The sequence below is a fragment of the Hypanus sabinus genome, chromosome 11, assembly GCF_030144855.1.
Source record: "Hypanus sabinus isolate sHypSab1 chromosome 11, sHypSab1.hap1, whole genome shotgun sequence".
In the NCBI taxonomy this organism is placed as follows: domain Eukaryota; kingdom Metazoa; phylum Chordata; class Chondrichthyes; order Myliobatiformes; family Dasyatidae; genus Hypanus; species Hypanus sabinus.
In genome coordinates this window covers 13,680,225-13,700,988 of record NC_082716.1, presented here as the reverse complement: position 1 = coordinate 13,700,988, position 20,764 = coordinate 13,680,225, and the positions used below count along the sequence as shown (strand labels likewise).

The 20,764-nt window shown below is 43.3% G+C and overlaps 2 protein-coding genes across 4 annotated transcripts in view; one reads left to right on the top strand and one right to left on the bottom strand.

The window, feature by feature from the left end:
* st6galnac3 (ST6 (alpha-N-acetyl-neuraminyl-2,3-beta-galactosyl-1,3)-N-acetylgalactosaminide alpha-2,6-sialyltransferase 3) overlaps positions 1–20,764 on the top strand; it is a 257,863-nt gene that overhangs the window by 218,950 nt on the left and 18,149 nt on the right. For 2 of the 3 annotated variants that reach the window (XM_059983813.1, XM_059983815.1), the window contains one exon: positions 13,526–13,633. The exons of the other annotated variant lie outside the window; for it this stretch is intronic. In XM_059983813.1, coding sequence (XP_059839796.1) covers positions 13,526–13,633 — 108 coding nt within the window. The remainder of the gene's footprint in view (positions 1–13,525; positions 13,634–20,764) is intronic. 3 annotated transcript variants of the gene reach the window in all.
* LOC132401537 (uncharacterized) lies at positions 14,149–18,149 on the bottom strand. Its single transcript, XM_059983558.1, has 2 exons — positions 17,476–18,149; positions 14,149–17,370 (listed from the first exon to the last, which is right to left on the bottom strand). The coding sequence occupies exon 2, from the start codon at positions 16,023–16,025 to the stop codon at positions 15,132–15,134; it is 894 nt and encodes a 297-aa protein (XP_059839541.1). The 5' UTR covers positions 16,026–17,370; positions 17,476–18,149; the 3' UTR covers positions 14,149–15,131.

Sequence of the window (20,764 nt, the reverse complement as noted above, 5' to 3'; positions counted from 1 at the left end):
AATAAACTTAACCTAGAACTTTTCTTTTTTGCCTCCCCTGACTGAAGCCTTGACGAACTAAAGCCTCAATTTCACTAACTCTGCCCACTTTGACTATGGCCACTGCTCATCCCTTTGCTGTCCTTTAATTTGTTTGTACAAATGGATTATACAAAAGGCTGAAACAGCACATACCTCTAGGCTCAAGAACAGCTTCCTTCCAGCTGTTAGAGGACCACTGAACAGAGCCCTAGTATGATAGGATTTACTCTGGACCTCACAATCTATCTCGTTCTGGCCTTACATTTTTTTTCTGCCAGCACTGCATACTCTCTGTAACTGTAACACTTTATTCTGCACTCAGTGATTGCTTTTCCCTTATACTACCTCAGTGAACTGATAGGATGAAATGATCCATATGGGTGGCACGCAAAACAATGTTCTTCATTGTACATTGGTACATGTCCCAATAATAAACCAATTTATGAACTTACCTATTTAAGAGAAACATCCACTATAGGCTATTTACTACAAGTTAAGAATATCCAACTTACAGACATATGAGCTCCTACGATAACAATAGTTCCTCAAAAACTAATAAGCAAGAAGGCTGTATCCATCATTAAGGACCTTCACAATCTGGGACATGTCCTGTTCTCATTGCTACCATCAGTGAGGAGGTACAGGAGCCTGAAGACTCATACTTAATGCTTTAGGAATAATTTCTTCCCCTTGGCTATCAGATGCCTGAATGGTCCATGAACCCATGAAAACTACCTCACTATTCCTCCTTTGGACTACCTATCTATCCAGCCATCTGTCTGTCTGTCTATCTATCTATCAGTCAATGTACAAACGTATTTATTTATATGTGACTTGTAATACTTTTTAATGTCATGTACTGTACTGCTGCCAAAAACAAGCTCCTGATATATTTCAGTGATATTTCATGGGATTGAGTTCAAGAGCTGATAGGTAATGTTACAGCTATATAGGACCCTGGTCAGACCCCACTTGGATTACTGTGCTCAGTTCTGGTCACCTCACTACAGGAAGGATGTGGAAACTATAGAAAGGGTGCAGGGGAGATTTACAAGGATGTTACCTTGGGAATAGGTTGAGTGAACTTGGCCTTTTCTCCTTGGAATGACAGAGGATGAGAGGTGACCTGATAGAGGTGTAAAAGACAATGAAAGGTATTGATTGTGTGGATAGTCAGAGGTTTTTTCCCAGGGCTGAAATGGCTAACACAAGAGGGCACAGTTTTAAGGTGCTTGGAAGTAGGTACAGAGGAGATGTCAGGGATAAGTTTTTTATGCAGAGTGTGGTGAGTGCATGGAATGGGTTGCCAGTGATGGTGGTGGAGGCGGATTTAATAGGGTCTTGTAAAAGACTCTTGGATAGTACATAGAGCTTAGAAAAATAAAGGGCTAAGGGTAAGTATTATCTGAAGAAAGTATATGTTTGGTACAGCATTGTGGGCTGAAGGGCCCGTATTGTGCTGTAGGCTTTCTATGTTTCTATGATAATAAACCAGATTCTGATTCAAAAGTCCAACAGACATATGATCATTTCTGTTCTGTATTTAATATTTAAGCTACCTTTGCGTATTCTTGTATAAATATTGGTTAATCATTCTTGTTTATTTAAATAATTAATTACGGGTTGTAGGTAAAAATACGTAAATTAAATATGTCATCACACTACCACGGGATACATGCATGACTTGCTTAATAAATTTGAAGTTGCATCTGTATATTTGGACTCCCCACATCTTCCTTTGTATTACTTTAATGTTTTGAAGTTACAAAACATAAGAATTTCTACAAACAGCACAGCTAGTTTGCTCTCTCTCCACCTTTAGTGATGGTTCTTTTGTAGTTCTGATGATACTTACTGCAGCTCTGTGGCATATCAAATGATTTTTGTGTATTTTCCAACTTTAAAATGGACCCTATTCATTGCTAGGGACAATCTGCCAACTCTCCACTTCCTTTGGCTTCCTTTGGCTACCTTTGTATTCATGCTTTTATGTCCTTTGGGTATTATGTGCAGCCATTGTCCTACAGAACACACACAATGTGGAGCACTCGATCCAAAAACCACCCCATTAAACAAAGATAATTTGTCTTTAACAAATGAGTTATTTTGATTGTCTGGTCCCGTATTTCTGTCACTTGATGTTGATGCATTTTCAGCAGGTGACAATTCTATGGTGCATATTTGGATGTTCAAAGACACTGTTGTAGCAAGTTATTGATATTGTTTGATTTCAACATACCAGAGAAATTTGGAAAGGATGGGAGGGGTTGGGAGGGGTATGAAGGGCTATGGTCTGGGTGAGGCCATAGTATTGTATGCAATTTTAGTCACCTACCTACAGGAAAGATGTAAATAAGGTTGAAAGAGTACAGAGAAAACCTACAAGGATGTTGCCGGGTCTGGGGAACCTGAGTTATATGGAAAGGTTAGGATTGTATGCCCGTAGAAGACTGAGAGGAGATTTGATAGAAGTACAATTGTGAGGGGTATAGATGGGTTAAGGGTGAAAGGTGAAACTTCTTCACTCAGAGGTTTGTGAGAGTGTGGAATAAACTGCCAGCATAAGTGGTGCATGTAAGCTCAGTTTTAATATTTAAGAGAAGTTTAGATAGGTACCTCGACGGTAGGGATATGGAGGGCTCTGGTTCTGGTGCAGGTTAATGGGAATAGGCAGTTTGAATGGCTAGGCACAGATTAGAGGGACCAAAAGGCCTATTTCTGTGATCTACTTTTCTATGACTCTCTGACTAGGAAGATTAACAGTTTGACACACAGGTCTGTAGTGTTCTATAATTCTAACTAGAGCAGATAGACTGAGGTTACGTCCACACTAGACCAGATAATTTTGAAAACACCAGTTTCATGTAAAAACGATAGGCGTCCACACTATGCGTTTTTAAAAATATCTCTATCCACATTGAAACGGAGATTTCAGAGAATTTCCTCCTTCTGCGCATGCACAGGACACATCTACCGAAAACAAACGACATGCTTGGTGTCGAATCTCGCCATAAAAGTACGCATTTGTGTAGTTACAGACTAGAAAAACTTAAAACGATGGACAGGTGTTGGCTTTCGCGCAGGGGAACTTAAAAGTAAAAAAAAACAAATACTGGAGTGTACGGAGGCAACCGACAGGGAGTTCACAGACAGATTGACCTGGCTGACGACGAACATTGAAAAACTGACTAATTCTGTTGCATTAATAAAGCACCTTATTAAATGTATAAAACATGTCTGCATCAGTGTTATCTTGTATTTCCATACAATGTTACATTAAGCTGTTACACATCTATTGTTAGAGTACTTGCATAAATAGGTAAATTACCTTCATACGAGCAAGGACAGAAAACAGGGCAAAGTGAGTATACTTATTTATTCAGTAAGTTATGGGTCAAAGTATTTGGTGACTACATTTCTAACTCTTCTGGCTTCAGTTTCATTGCCATCTGTTCTGAAATTGTCAGGTTGCATTCAAGAAAACAATGAAATAGCGCGCTGCCATCTGACAGCATTTTCAGATTTCTCTGGTTACCCCGTCCACACTGATCCGGCCAATCTGGTGTTTTCAAAAATACACCCTTTGGAGAACGTTTCTGAAAAGTCCCAGTTTTAGGGGACGAAAATGCCCATTTTAGTGTGGACAAAGGGTAAAAACAAAGAGAAAAAGCTTCTGTTATGGATTTATCCGGTGTAGTGTGGATGTAGCCTGAAGGAAACAAGAAGTTCAACTGTCTTGGAGATGTCAGAGAGAATAGGGTAGGTTTTAACCTTTGTGCTAAAGAATTGTCTTCATATTTGCTCATGGCACAATGGGTTTGTGCTTGCAATTAGAATGAATCACAGAATTGTTAGAGAACAAAGGGCAATTGAGTCTATACTATCCCACACTTTGTCAGGCATTCAACTCATAAAACAAAAGTTTGAAGAGCCTTCAACAGATTAATTGTTTACTTGGACCATCCCCTTCCATTGAATGGCTGCTCCTTGTTCATGTTAAATGAGCCACTGTTGGAAGTGGTGAGTTCAATGCTCAATTCACTGAGCAAAATTCCAGTTGATTTAGTGATTCAAATATAATCAAAATTTTACATTGAATTTCCCACTCAATCACAATTAGTGTGTCACGGTGAATGTGACACATCAAGCAATGCGAGACAGCATGTATTAAGCATTTATAAAAATGTTTTCAATCCTGCTTCCCTGGTGTAAGGTATGTGCTGCATTTGTGCTGACAGATGTTCTGTGGAGAGACACAGAGTGTGATAATGGGACCCTTGTAATAACCCTGGTGGTTTGCACTGAGAAGGGCGGTGACAGTTAGCACTGATCGATGCAACAAACTCGACCTCATGTCATAGAATCTCTCAATTTTCTCTGACAGCACAAGTTGCTCAGTTCAAAGGCAATAAGTGACTTGCATTTAAATAGCACCTTGTCCATCCTCAGGATTTCCTAAAACATTTCACAGACAACAAGCTGCAGTAAATTAGAAGACATGACAGCTAATTTGTTCATGACAAGCATCCACAAAAAACAATGGGATAGCAACTGGATTTTTTTTTAAACCAGGAAAGGTAAGTATCAACTTTCATGCAAACACCCCTGCTCTTTGTCAATACAGGATGTTCTGGATGAATCTGAGATGGCAGGCAGAGCCTCTGTTCTAAAGATGGTTTTTCCAACTGTCCAGCACTCCCCCCACACACCGGAGTGAGTCCAGGTTGTGTACTTTGACAACAGAGTGGGACCAGACCAAATGGCCACCTAATATCAAGACAAATTGACCCTTTGGATATCAGAATCATGTTTATTGTCACTGACATATGTTGCGTAATGTGCTGTTTTGCGGTAGCAAAACAATGCAATATGTCAAAATACTATAAATTATAATATGAAATATATATTTTTAAAATTTAATAAATAGTTCAAAAGAAAGCAAAAATAGTGAGGTAGTGTTTATGAGTTGGTTCATTGTCCATTCAGCTATCTGATAGTGGAGGGGAAGAGGTTGTTCCTCAGATTCAAAGTTCAAAGTAAATTTATTACCAAAGTACATATACCCTGTAAGTCACCATTCCACCCTGAGATTAATTTTCTTCTGGGCATACTCAGTAAATCTAAAACCATAAATCTTTGTCCCCTCATAACCTACCTGGGAAAAAGAAGATTCTTACTAACTACACTATCTCTTTGGGTGGTGGGGTGGAGATACGTCTCTACCAAAGGAAGAGTATGGTGCTTTTACCCTCTGCTATCCTGCAGATCACCCTTGGGCAAGGTGTAGCAACTGCATAACACCTCCCCTCCCCCCCCCCGATCAGTGTCATGTGAAGCCATGGGATCAGGTGGTGGATGGTCATATGAGCTGCTCACATCACAAGTCCTGGCTATGCGATCGCTGACGTCAGGCAGACAATCTCTGAAGAGTATTGATGATGGTGGGGGGGGGGGGGGGGTCACTTGTCTTATAAAGACACTACCCAGAAGAAGGCAATAGCAAACGACTCCTGCAGAACAATTTGCCAAGAACAATCATAGTCATGGATAAGACATGTCATATGACACAGCACATTACAAACAAACTCCATCTGTGCCTCTCATCATTTAATAAACTTCTATGAGGTGTCCCCTCAGCTTTGTGATAGAGAATAAAGAGGATATGTGGAATGTGAGAGGTTTTATGGGAATGTGGCTAATGGGATTGGTGCAGTTGGTCTAGGAACCAGCAATTCTTAGCAGGTCAGGCAGTTTCTGTAGAGAGAGAGAGAGATACAGAGTTAATGATACAGGTTGATGAACGGCTTCTTTTCTGTCTGCATAGATTGTGTTTGACCCACTGAGTATTTCCAGAACTTTTTTTTAAATTTTGGTTTACAGTATTGTATAATTTATGTGTATTTTATATTCTGTGTGTTGTCTGAATTGGTCTATCTGAGATACTGCTGTAAATAAGTTTTTCACTGTACCTGTAATTCACTGTACTGTGCACATGGCAATAAGCTGAGCTGAACTTAAGCTTCCTGTTTTTATCGTCAGGGATGATACAAAGATAGGTGGAGGGGCAGGTAGTGTCGAGGAAGCAGGGAGGCTACAGGAGGACTTATACATATTAGAAGAATGGGCAAAGTGGCAGATGGAATACAGTGTTGGGAAGTGTATGGCCGTGCACTTTGGTAGAAGAAATAAAGACTATAAGACCATTAGACAAAGGAACAGAATTAGGCCATCTGGCCATTGAGTCTGCTCTACCTTTCAATCATGGGTGATCTTTTTTTTCTCCTTCTCAACCCCAGTTCCCAGCATTCTCCCCTTATCCTTTGATGCCATGTCCAATCAAGAACCTGTCAATCTCTGCCTTAAATACATTCAACAACCTGGACCCCACAGTTGCATGTGGCAACAAATTCCACAAAGTCACCACCCTTTGGCTAGAGAACCATTTTGAAAGGGCGCCCCTCTATCCTGAGGCAGTGTCCTTTTGTCCTAGGCTCGCCCAACATGGGAAACATCCTTTCCACATCTACTCTGTCTAGGCCTTTCAACATTCGAAAGGTTTCAATGAGTTCTCCACCCCCCCCCCCCCCCATACTTCGAAATTCCAGTGAGTACAGGCCCAGAGCTATCAAACATTCCTCATATGATAATCCTGTCATTCCTGGAATCATCCTTGTGAACTTCCTCTGGACTGTCTCCAATGCCAGCACATCTTTTCTAAGATGAGAGGTCCAAAATTGTTCACAATACTCAAGATGAGGCCTCACCAATGCCTTAGAAAGCCTCAGCATCACATCCTCACTCTTGTATTCTAGACTTCTTGAAATGATGTTAACATGGCATTTGCCTTCCTCACCACTGACTCAACCTGCAAGTTAATTTTAGGGTGTTTTGCAGAAGGACTCCCAAGTCCCTTTGCATCTCAGATTTTTGGATTTTCTCCCCGTTTAGATAATAGTCCACACATTTATTCCTACTACCAAAGTGCATGACCATGCATTCTACAACATTGTATTTCATTTGCCACTTTCTTGACCATTCTCCTAATCTGTCTAAGTCCTTCTGCATCCTACCTGTTTCCTCAACACCACCTGCTCCTCCACCAATCTATGTATCATCTGCAAACTTGGCAACAAAGCCATCTATTCCATCATCTAAATCATTTATATACAGCATAAAAAGAAATCACTGGCAGCCAACCAGCAAGGGATCCTTTTATTCCCACTCACTGCCTCCTACCAATCAGCCAATGCTCTAACCATGTTAGTAACTTTCCTGTAATACCATGGGCTGTTAACTTGGTAAGCAGCCTCATGTGTGGCACCCTGGCAAAGCTCTTATGAAAGTCCAAGTATACAACATCCACTGCATCCCCTTTATCTATCCTACTTGTAATCTCCTCAAAGTATTCCAAAGAATTCATCAAGCAGGATTTTCCCTGAAGGAAACCATGCTGACTTTGTACTATCTTGTCCTGTGTCACCAAGTACTCCATCATCTCATCCTTAACAATTGACTCTAACATCTTCCCAACCACTGAGGTCAGGCTAACTGGTCTATAATTTCCTTTCTGCTGCTTTCCTCCTTTCTTAAAGATTGGAGTAACATTTGCAATGTTCCAGTCCTCTGGCACCATGCCAGAGTCCACTGATTTTTGAAAGATCATTTCTAATGCCACCATAATCTCGATTGCTGCCTCTTTCAGAACCCTAGGGTGTAGTTCCTCTGGTCTGGGTAACTTATGTACTAAAGGTAAAGGTAAAGGTTTTTCCGCTTCTCTCTTGTAGCAGTAACTGCATCCACTTCACTTCTTTCACATACTACAACATCAGGCATACTGCTAGTGTCTTCCACAGTGAAGACTGATGCAAATTACTCATTTAGTTCCTCAGCCATCTCCTTGTCTCCAATTATAATTTCTCCTGACTCATTAACTAGCAGTCCTGTATCCACTCTCGTTTCTCTTTAATTTTTAACATGCTTGAAAAAACGTTTACTATCTACTTTAGTATTATTTGCTAGCTTGCTTTCATATTTCGTCTTTTCCCTTCTAAAGAGTTTTTTAGTGCTCTCTGTAGGATTTTAAATACTACCCAATCCCCTATCTTCCCACTAATTTTTGCTTTGTTGTATGCCCTTTCTTTTGATTTTACAATAGCTTTGACTTCCCTTGTCTAACATAGTTGCACTATTTTACCATTTGAGTATTTCTTCATTTTTGGAATACATATGTCCTGCACCTTCCTCATCTTTCCTACAAACCCATGCCATTGCTTCTCTGCTGACATCCCCGCCAGCAGCTCCTTCCAAATTACTTTGGCCAAATCCTCTCTCATGCCACTGTAATTTCCCTTACTCCACTAAAATACTGCTACATCAGATTTTACTTTCTCCCTATCAAATTTCAAGTTGTGATCACTGGTTCCTAAGGGTTCTTTTACCTTAAGCTCCCTAATCACCTCTGGTTCATTACATAACACCTAATCCATTATAGCTGATCCCCTAGTAGGCTTAACGACAAACTGCTCTAAAAAGCTATCTCTTAGACATTCAACAAACTTACTCTCTGGAGATCCATTACCAACCTGATTTTCCCAATCGACCTGCATGTTAAAATCTCCCATAACTACCCATATAAAGCCAAGACATTTTCCTAAATGGTGAGAAAATTCAAAAATCCGAGGTACAAAGGGACTTGGGAGTCCTCATGCAGGATTCCCTAAAGATTAATTTGCAAGTTGAGTCAGTGGTAAGGAAGGCAAATGCAATGTTAGCATTCATTTTGAGAAGACTAGAATATAAAAGCAAAAATTTAATGTTGAGGTTTTGTAAGGCACTGCTAAGGCCTCACTTGGAGTGTTACAAGCAGTTTTGGGTTCCTTATCTAAGTAAGGATGTGCTGGCATTGGAGAGTGTTCAAAGGAGATTCACAAAAATCATTCTGGGATTGAAAGGCTTGTCATATGTGGAGCGTTTAATGGCTCTGGGCCTATACTCAATGGAATTTTGAAGAATGTGTGAGGACCTCATTGCAACATGTTGAGTGTTGAAATGCCTCAGTAGAGTGGATGTGGAGAAGGTGTTTCCTTTGGTGGGGAATTCTAGGACCAGAGGGCACAGCCTCAGAATAGAGGGATGTCCATTTGGAACAGAGATGAGAAGGAATTTCTTTAGCCAGAGAATGACGAATCTATGGAATTCATTGCCACAGGTGACTGTGGAGGCAAAGTTATTGGGTATATTCAAAGTGAGGTTGGTAGGTTCTTGATTAGTAAGAATGTCAAAGATTATAGGGAGAAGGCAGAAGAATGAGGTTGAGAGGGAAAAGGATCAGCCATGATGGAATGGTGGAGAAGACTCACAGGGCCAAATGGCCTAATTCTGCTCCTATATCTTACAGTCTCATGAAAATCAGCTATCCTCTCTCTCTCTCCCTTTCTCTCTCTTTCCTTTCTCTCCTCTATCTATCCTATTGATCCTCTTACTCAGATTCAGATTCAGATTTAAATTTGGATTTATTTGTCATGTGTACATAGAAACTCACAGTGAAATGTGTCATTTGCATTAACCACCAACACAACCGAGATGTGCAGGGGGATGCTCACAGGTGTCACTACACATTCCAGTGCCACAGTGTTCAGCAGAACAAAACTGAACACAACAAACTAGAAAATACCAAGCAACATGAGCAAAATAACTCCAGTTGCTCACTCTTCCCATCAACTCACTCACCCACATACACTTTCCTCTAACCCCAGGATAGGTCATCTCCTTCGGCCTCCAGCAGACACATTGAACCACAGACACTGTATAAGGATAAATATATAAGGACATCTTTTATACCGCAACTGGATCACCGCATAATTATCTACATTGAACTTGGGTAACCACACACGCCATTAACCTTACTGTTTGGTCCACCTTTAGCTTCGGATAAGATGGAGCTTATCAGTTGCGGTTGGCGGCTCATTTAAGAGAAGGATGACTCCAATCTCAAATCTCTACTGCCTTGCAGCTCTAACCACTCATGGGGAAAGCTTTGATAGTAAACCCCTAAGGGAAAAATCCGGAGCTGGAGTCACAAAGGCAATCCTACATTGAGTTCAATGCTGACTGGCAACTCCTGAAACTCAGCTGGTGCCAAACTATATCGGTCTCTGCTGTTCCTTTGGGTTCATCAGTTGTGTGGAGAGGGAGAGCTTGCTACATGGGCAACAGCTTTCTCTTCCATAAGGTACTGCCCTGGCTTGTGTATCTAGACAGCTAGGTCATAATATCCATGGTCATCCCCCCTCCTCTCCCATGCAGATTTGATTATATGAACTTCCTCCAAGATGATCAGCAATATTCTAACCAATACACAGTTAGAGATGCATTACCACCTGGTGAAACTTTTGTCACTGTGCTGAACCGACAGACAAAATTGTCAAATATCTTAAACGTCACTCACATAAAACAACATTCAGGCGTGAATAAAACTTACATATTGTGTTCATTACTTGTCAAACAAAAGTAAAATTGATGCGCTTCAAATCATTTTTAAAAGTGGTAATGTTTTAAAGTGTTCAATCTTTGAACAATACCTCACTATTTTGTTCTCTTTTTGTGTTACTTATATACTTGTTTGTGTATTTATCTCTCTCTTGTCCATTATGCCGCTGGCATCTAGGGCGCCAATGAAAGTCCTCCATGTCAGACAGTGGTTACAACTTCCTTCATCATGTCAGTAGCTTCCTCTCAGTTTTCACTACTGTCAGTCATGCAAGTCCTGGGAATGCCGTCACACTCAGATGCAGAAGGATCCTTCATTGCTGTTTTCGTAACAATTTTGTTTTACCAGTCAGGGTTGTTAGTCCTGAGCTGAATCCCCAAACCTGGAGGACCGGTGGATCAGTCTTAGTCTGGCCTCTACCCTGGTTGGCACAAGTGACCCTATCAAGAGGCAAAGCATAAAGTCCTGATTCCAGCCAGCATAGCCCTCTGGGTCATTGAGGCACACAAGCCTCCAAGCCACAGCAAGTTTGTGGTCCTCTTGGAATTTTTTTTATGCATTTATTTAATAATTCTTATTGTAACTTACAGTAATTTTTTCTGTATGCAATGTACCGCTGCTGCTGCAAAACAACAGATTTCATGACATGTGTCAGTGCTATTAAACCTGTCTTTGATTCTGATTAAATTTTAATATGTAATAAGTTTAATATTTAACAAGTTGATAGGGTTGTTAAGAAGGCGTATGGTATGTTGGCCTTCATTAGTTACGGAATTGAGCTCAAGAACTGCAAGGTAGTGAAGCAGCTCTTTATAACTCTGGTTAGACAGCACAAGGAATATTGTGTTCATCCCTGGTCACCTCAGTAAAGGAAGAATATGGAAGCTTTAGAAAGAGTGGAGAGGATATTGCCTCGACTGGATAGGTGAGGATAGGTTGAATGAGCTTGGGCTTTTCTCTTTGGAGCAAGGAGGATGAGAAGTGACCTGACAGAGGTGTACAAGATGAAAGGGGACAAAGATAGTCTGTCAAAGCCTTTTTTCCAGGACAAAAATGGCTAATACAAGGGGGCATAATTTTAAGGGGATTGGAGAAAAGTATAGTGGGGATGTCAGAGTTCAGTCCTTTACACAGAGAGTGGTGGTGTGTTGAATGCACTACCAGGAGTGGTAGCAGAGGCAGATACACAGAGGGTATTTAAGAAACTCTTAGCTAGATACATGGATGATTGGAAATGGAGGATAGTATAGGAGGGAATGGTGAGAGCAGATTAAAATGTTGGCACAACAACATGGGCTGAAGTGCTGTATTGTTCTATGTTATACTGACAGAGGTACAGAAGCTCTGAGGATAAAAGGCAGGTATCGAAGGCAGTGAGAGTCACAGGGTGCCTGTATGAACTGGGGTCTTCCCAAGCACAAAATCACTTGGGCAGAGCTTTAAAGACTGGAGCCCTTCTGCATTTCTTTCCTCCAGCTCTGAGTATGACATTCTCCCTACACCATGACTGTACACACATGGGGGCAAGAGAGGACCCTAACTGCAAGCTTTGTGGTCAGCAAAGTTCACTGGAACACATACTGTTAGGATACAAAACCGTTTTAACAGAAGGACGATATAAGTGGTGCCATGACAGCATACTGCTGTCCCTTGCTGACACACTGGAGCGGGAGAGGTGTAAAAAGAGACCAGCTGGCAGAGAGACGTACAGGGCAGTCATTTTCATCAAGGAGAGGGTCATGCCCGTCATATCAAAGAGGCCTAAATCCAGTCTGATGCAAACTGCCAAATCGTGGGAGATGAGGGTCGATGGGGGGAGGTAGCTGAAGTTCCCGGAGGTGGTGCAAACCACACTTCGACCAGACATCATACTGTGGTCCACCAAAGACAAGAAAATCATCCTGGTGGAGCTCACAGTACCACAGGAGGGAGGATGTGAGGAGGCTCACGAGAAGAAGGCCCTGAAGTACCAGTCCTTAGTCCAGGAGTGCAGGGACAAAGGATGGCAGATGAAGCTATTCCCCGTGGAGCTCGGCTATAGAGGGTTCCCGGAAAGGTCTGTGTGGAGGTTACTGTCTGCACTGGGCCTTGATGAACAAAAGCAAGAACCAAGAAGCTCACAGAATAGGAGAGGAAGCAGAATGCGCTCTTGCTGGTCCTCTCTTGCCCCCATGTGTGCAGCAGTAATGGTGCAGGAGTTGAGCTGGAAGTCAGGAGCAGATGGGCAGTGACTTGGAGCTGGACCCCCCCCCCCACCCCCAGCTGGAGGAGAGTGTAGTGGTTAAGGGTTGAAGCACTCTCTGAAGGCTGGACACCACCTGACAACATCCACACCTGGCCGAAGTGACCTCATCAGGTAACTAAAGAGAGCACCCTGGTGTATGATGCAAGTATGGTTTATGTAAATTACCTGAAACTTACCCCTCTTCTTCTCCACCAAAATGAATAGAGTTGCCAAGGTTGGCACATGTCAGACTGCTGCAGGTTTAGAAGACAGATTTTCCAAAGTAATGGTTGGGATTCTGGGGAAATTTGCACTCCACTGATAAAATCCAAAGGGGAGTGGTTAGGATACTAAGGAAATTTTGGACTTCTGTGTGTGTGCGTATTTCATTGTGAGCTGTTGGCTTTACCCAGGCTTCTGAGCTCCAGGCCGCCTCTGTGGAAAGTTTGGGCCAATATCTCCTTCACAAGATATAGTGCACAGGACTAATGATAGTACTGCAGATCTAGTATAGCCAGATCTGTGAACAGCTGAAAAACAACTTGCACAGCTCCAAGCTCAAGATATCCCATTTGTCATTTAGTTTGAACAGCATTTTGCACCTTGCTTTGTGAATTGCTTTCCACAGATACTGCAGGCTGCAAACTGACATGAATCACAAGCTTGAGATAAATAATTCACACTGCCTGACGCCAGCTGTGGCATTTTTTGTCTCCCTGCCTTGTGATGCGGTTTTGACAAAGTGCTAATACTTGATCATTTTCCAATGTTTTCTGTTTTCTTTCTGGCAGGTTATTGTCAGGTACATACCTAAGTACTGGCTGGTTCACACTCGTGCTTGCGATGGAAGTCTGCCCTAAAATTCATATCTTTGGAATGGTTAATGATGCTTATTGTAGGTAAGGTCACTGATGGGATTTTCTTTCTTCACTGAGCAACCCTGAAAATGTGAAAGGGTTCAGTTGGATTGACAATGTTTCTCTGTGCCTCCTTAAATCTAGGAGGATGTTTTGATTGGATAGTGACAAATAAATGGACAGGAAATTTCAAGAGGATGGTTGGAATATAGAATTCACTACCACAGGGAGTATTTGAGGCAAATTTCAAAGCTGCATTGAAGGATGAAAGGACTAGAAGATTATAATGAAAGGGTGAGGTGTGCAAGATGTTAGAAGGCCTGCATCACTGTCAATGTAATTTTAAGATATTGTCTTTTAACATTATAAAGTAGTTTCTCATGGTTCAGGTTTTTGTCCAACTGCTAGTTTATTACACAAACTCAAAAAAGGATTAGCTGTTATAGCATCATCAAGCACTACAGTGGTCCTTCGCTCCATCTGGACTCTACTGTACCGTTATTCTGCCCAGTCCTATTGACCCACACTAGACCTCAGCTGTCAGAAACACACTGAGTCTCAGCAATTTGCAGAACGGTAAACTTTATTTTTCGAGTCTGCAGAGTCGGACCCAACCAGCTCCTGCTAGATTGAGTGCCGAATTACACTTTGCACAGTTTTTTATACCCTACTTGTTTACGACTTTGTGAGTTGCACCCATGTGAGGTGCAGACATTCTTCCTTAATCTCATTACAAAATTACAAATGTGATAACCCTTTGGCCCACTTATCAGCCTCAGCGCATTAACACCGTTATTGTTCAACCGTTAAGCATGTCTTCCCGTTACCCGTATCGCTTCTTTAATCAGCAAGCTATTGTTTCATCCTGATTTTGCAAATTGGTTTATACGTTGCCCTGCAAGTTGCTTTGCACGTTCTTTCTGTGTCAGCACATTCTAAATGGACTCCTTAAGAATCATTTCTCTCAATCCACCCTTTTTCTTTTTAGAATGTGCTATCAGTTGGGCTTTTGCCACGGGTTTACATAGGCTTCTTCCTCTAGCTCTATTTCCCTTTGTAGGAGTACCTGAACAGGATCAGCTGGGGCCCCTGGTTGCATGACTTGTCTTGCCACCCGAGCTACTAGCTCCCGCAAGCAGGGGATCAGACATGGTAGCAGAAGGAGGACCATCAATCCCCCTCCTATAACCCCTAAAGCGGTTCGCCACCAGCCTCCTTTCAACCATCCGTCCAGCCAGTCCCAATACCCCAGCGGCTTCCAGGTCTGTACCGGCACGTGGGCCAGTTTCCTTATTTTATCTGATATTTTTTTTGAACCACCTTTCCGTTGTCATCTATCTTTAAGCAGCAGTTGGTTAGATTAAACTTTCCACATACTCCTCCTTTTTGTTGTAGTCATAACATTTCTCGTTTACATGCGAGTGTGACACAAAGGACCCTGGAAAAACCGTCATGCCCACCCTTACCGTCGTCCTGCACTTATCACATCCCCCTTCAGCGCTTCTCAACAATAGCAGTATATACATTACAGTCCCAAAGTTCATTCTGTCCGTCTTTTGAGCTTTAGCACCATCGGGTCTTCTCCCTGGACGCAAGTCCATTCTGCACCTTCTTCGGGCTTTACGGGTCCCTTGATTCTCGCGGCGTGGGTCCACCCTTTTTCTTTTGTCCTTACTGCGGCTTCGGTGGTCAGTAGCACCTGGAATGGGCCTTCCCACTGCGGCTGTAACTTCTCTGGCTTCCAAGTCTTAATCAGGACCCAGTCACCGGGCTGAGTTCGGTGGAGTGCGAAGTCCAGAGGTGGGGTTTGTGCGAGTAACCCCTTCCTGCGCAATTCTGCAAAAGAACGAGACAGTGCCTGTAAATAGTCCCTTACAAAGACATCTCTCCCTTGCAGGGAAGGATAGCCCTCCACCTTGTTCCAATATGGAAGGCCAAACAACATTTCATAAGGGGATACTCCTATATCTTTTCGAGGAGCCGTGCGGATTCTTAGTAGGGCCAGGGGTAGACACTTGGTCCAGGGTAGCTTGGTTTCCATCATTAGTTTTGTCAATTGCGTCTTCAAAGTACTGTTCATCCTCTCAACTCTTCCTGAGCTCTGAGGGTGCCAGGGGGTGTGCAGCTTCCACTGGATTCCTAAGGCGTCATAGATTAGCTGGTGTGTTTTTGAGGCAAAGTGTGTTCCCCTATCTGAATCAATAGACCCCATTATTCCATATCTCGGGACTATATTTTCTAATAGGATCCGTGCCACTGTAGGGGCGTCCGCTTTAGTGGTTGGGAATGCTTCCACCCACCGAGTGAAGTGATCCACAATTACTAACAGGTACTTCCATCTCTGAACTTGTGGTAGTTCCGTAAAGTCTATTTGGATCCGATGGAACGGTCGGACGGCTAGTGTTTGTCCCCCCTTATGGGTGGCACGCATCATTTTCTTGTTTACCTTTTGGCAGGTAACAGCCCCACACCTCCTGTTGAGCTAGTGTGAATATCCCTTTACAAACATAGTCCCTTAGGATAGTGTCGCACATAGCTTGCACTCCCCAATGGCTTTGTTGGTGTAGTTGTTGCAGTATATGACGAGTTACTTCCTTATTCAGTACTTGCCGTCCGTCGGGGGTCTTCCACTCGCCTTCTGATGTTTGTCGGGCTCCCCTGTTGATTCCCCGTATAAGAACTGTGCCGGGTTACAACTATTGTTCCTTTCAAAGCTTACATCATCCCCGACCATCAGAATGGTTTCGTATTTCAGTATGCGAGAGTCCGTCAACCACCGCTGAGCTTTTTGGGCTAAGAGGGTGCTAACGGAGTGCTGGGTATACACTGTCATTCTTCCCCCAAAGGTTAATTTCCGTGCTTCTTCTACTAGTACGGCTGCTGCCGCTACGGCTTGTATGCACGTCGGCCATCCCCGGGATACCGGGTCTAACATTTTTGATAAAAAGGCCACAGGTTGCCGCTTTCCTCCTTTTTCTTGGGTTAGTACTCCTAACGCAGTTCCTTCATTGTTTGTTGCATACAGCTGAAAGGGCTTTTCCAGTGCTGGCAGTGTTAATACCGGGGCCCGAATTAGTTGCCCTTTTATTTTCCTGAACTTCTGTTCTTCTTCTTCGGTCCAGCTGATTATTCCCCGGTCTTCCTTTGCCAATTTGTCGTACATAAACTTCACCAGGGGGGTATAACTCTCTATCCAAATCCGGCAATAGCCCACTAAGCCCAGAAATTGTCTTATTTCCTTCTTTGTCCTGGGAAGCGGTATTTTTAGTTATTCCCGCTATTCTTTCTGGGGTTATTTGGCGGTGCCCTTTACTGACTCTGTGTCCGAGATATGTTATTTCCTTCTCGACAAATTGCAGTTTCTTCTTGGACACCCGCAATCCTTTTTCTCCTAGGTCAGGGGTCAGCAACCTTTACCACTGAAAGAGCCACTTGGACCCGTTTCCCACAGAAAAGAAAACACTGGGAGCCGCAAAACCCGTTTGACATTTAAAATGAAATAACACTGCATACAACGTTTTGTTTTGCCTTTATGCTATGTATAAATAAACTATAATGTGTTGCATTTATGAAATTGATGAACTCCTGCAGAGAAAACGAAATTACATTTCTGCATGCAACAAAAACATTTTGAACTCCGAAAAAAAGACGTTGGGTTGAAGGTTACTTTTAAGTAAAATACTCAACGTCTATTTGAGTCCTTCTTGTATTTATGAAAAACGCCAAACTTAAATTTGCCGCCAGCAGCAAACCAAAAATAACGTCAGCCAGCTGTCAACCTGAAAAATAAAAGGACTATTTCACTGAACAATGAAAACATATGAATATACGTAAAATAATACGCAATTAAAATATTTATCATACTTCTTCAGGTTGACTCACACCTGACAATGCAGTCGTATTCAGTAGGGATGGATCGATGCTTAGGGGAGTGACCGGGAAGGATAATGTGTTTTTTTCCTCTCTGAACTCACAGAAGCGTTTCCCAAACGATGTTTGCATTGCGATGATTGCAGAATGTAAATACTCCGAATTTATCATGTCGTGACATTGTTTGAACTCTCTCAAATTGGGGAAGTGAGACAATGTGCCTTTCTGTAAATCTCTGGCAAGCAACGTCAACTTGCGCTCGAATGCAAAACATCCCCCAACATGTGCAGGGCTGTACGTCCTTACCCCGTTGAAGAGCTGTGTTCAGCGTGTTCAGGTGCGCTGTCATGTCTACCATGAAGTGTAGCTTTTCCAGCCACTCTGGCTGTTCCAGCTCAGGAAAGTTGAGCCCTTTGCTGCCCAGGAAAGTTTTCACTTCTTCCAGACGCGCGACAAAGCGTTTCAGCACCTCCCCTCTGGACAGCCAGCGATAAAAACACGTTGTAGCGGTTGCTACACGCAGTCAGTAAACTGCAGTCAAAGATAGCTTTATTCGAACTAAACAGCCTTGCTTTTAAGCCTCCCTCAACCCGCCCCCCATGGGCGCGGATGCTGCAAAAGACACGTACTCACAAACCCCCCGTAGGCTATCTCCCTTAGCCTGAACGCTGGCTAATTGTGAGCCGGTTCGGATGTGTCAGGAAATGGGTCGCCCGCCACAACGTCTTATTTAGATTGTACAAGATCACCATAATCTTCAAATTTAGATTTACATTTCAAAAACTAACAAACTAACATAAAAAACATATTAATTAAATACTGACCATGTAGCGGTGTGCTACACGCAGCGCTAAAATTACGACACGGAGTCGGTAACTGCAGTCGAAGGAAAAAAACTTTATTCGAAATCTTCAGCCTCACTTTTAAGCCTCCCTCAACCTGCCCCCCCCCCCCCATGGCGCAGAGGCTCCAAAGCTCTGTGCTCGCAAACCCCCGTAGGCTATCTTATTGTGAGTCGGTTCGGATGTGCCAGGAAAAGGGTCGCCACAACCAATTATTTCCCAAAGCAACAGGGAGCCGCAGCACAGACCTAAAAGAGCCACATGTGGCTCCGGAGCCGCGGGTTGCCGACCCCCGTCCTATGTAATTCAGGAGTCTTATAGTATCGTCTCGCACTACCTCCTCTGCTGGTCCCGATAGTAGTAGGTCATCGACATACTGTAATAGTTGGTTCTTTTCGGTACAATGGAATCCAGCCAATACTTGCTCCAGTACCTGTTCGAATAGGTTTGGGGACTCCGTGAACCCTTGGGGCAAGACGGTCCACCGGAGTTGCTTCTTCCGCCCAGTGAAGGGATTTTCCCATTCAAATGCGAACATATCTCGGCTACCTTCCTCCAACGGGCAACTCCAAAAGGCATCTTTTAGATCTATCACTCTGAACCATTCATGTTCAGGAGGTATTTTGCTCATTAATGTATAGGGGTTAGGCACTACCGGGTATCGTGTTTGGACTACCGCATTTAAGCCTCTCAGATCTTGAACCATTCGATACGTGCCGTCGGGCTTTCGGACCGGTAGGATGGGGGTATTAAAGGGTAACATACATTCTTCCAGGAGTCCATCTGATACTAATGTCTCAATTACAGGTTGTAATCCCCTCCTCCCTTCCATGGCAATGGGATATTGCCGTCTTCTCTCTTCTGCTTGTTTGTCCCACTGTGGGTCGTTTGCTGGAAATTTCTGGTCCCCCGGTAACTCATTCGGCTGTTCCCTTCCCCAAATTGACATTGCAGCTTGTCGTATCATTTGCCTCTCTTGTGCAGAAAATAGCGTTCCTATAATCGCATGCATTTCTTCCCAAGTGTAAACATTAGGTCCTAAGAATTGATCCAACTGTTCTGCCAGTCCAGTTGGATCTTCTAATAAAGTTTTCATATCTTTCTTAAATCCTCGTACTTCGGTACTTGTCAGAGGGACGTTTACAAATCCTGTTCCTCCCCGTTCTCCTCCCATTGGAACCTCTCGAAGGGGACACAGCTGTACCTCTTCCTTTTTTAATTCGTCTTTCTTTTTCTTATCTGCTCCTGTCACACTCCTTGTTTCGATCCTTGCTTTTGCTTTTTCCCTAACATCCCTCTCTTCCCTCTCCGGGTCTATTTCTTCTGTTTTTTCACTTTCTTCACGTCCTCCCTCTGCTCCCGCAAGGGGCGCAGAAGGCTGGACATAGGGAGGGGGTAAATGATCGAGTGGGTCCCACTTCCGCTCCCCTTTAATGCCCAATTTAAAACTCTTTGTTGTTACTCCTGGCCATGGAGCCCAACAAAAAGCATAAGCAATTTCTTCCGGTTTTACATTTGGTTTTGAATTAACGTAAATGTTTAAGGCTTGTCGTACCCAATCCTCCTCAGACCCAAGCCGCGGCCACCAGACCGCAGGTTTTTCTATCGGCTGTTTCGACCAAATTAAACAGTACTGTATCATTTTTTTTCTTTTGTTTCCCTTTTAGTCTTCCACATCCCCAATTCTCAAACATTCTACCGAGGGAGCTATCAGGAGGAACTCCCGGGTATGGTCCCGGTCTTTCCGTTTCCTCTTTCTTTTTAGAGCCACCCCCTCCCATCTTATTCCGCTCTTACTTAATCCCGCACCCTTCTACTGCAACAGTAGGCACTTTACCCGGTGCGTCCCAAGGACTTTTATCAGGAGGACCCCCGGGTAGCGATCCCGGTCTTCTCCGTCCTTACTTATTCCCGCACCCTTCTACTATAATAGTAGGCACTTACCCGGTGCGTCCTGGGGACTTCCAGTACCAGGTACTGTCCCCTTCTCCCCGTTTACCGCTCTGCGCTGTCCGGATATCACTCGCTCAAGCCGCGTTGGAGCGACGAGCAAGGAGTCAGGGACCGCCAAACTCGGCGGGGTGCACCGTCTCCGATGTCCTTCCTCGTGTCCACCGCGGCCAGAGTGTGGATCCCGGACGAGCCCCCACGTTGTCAGAAACACACTGAGTCTCAGCAATTTGCAGAACGGTAAACTTTATTTTTCGAGTCTGCAGAGTCGGACCCAACCAGCTCCTGCTAGATTGAGTGCCGAATTACACTTTGCACAGTTTTTTATACCCTACTTGTTTACGACTTTGTGAGTTGCACCCATGTGAGGTGCAGACATTCTTCCTTAATCTCATTACAAAATTACAAATGTGATAACCCTTTGGCCCACTTATCAGCCTCAGCGCATTAACACCGTTATTGTTCAACCGTTAAGCATGTCTTCCCGTTACCCGTATCGCTTCTTTAATCA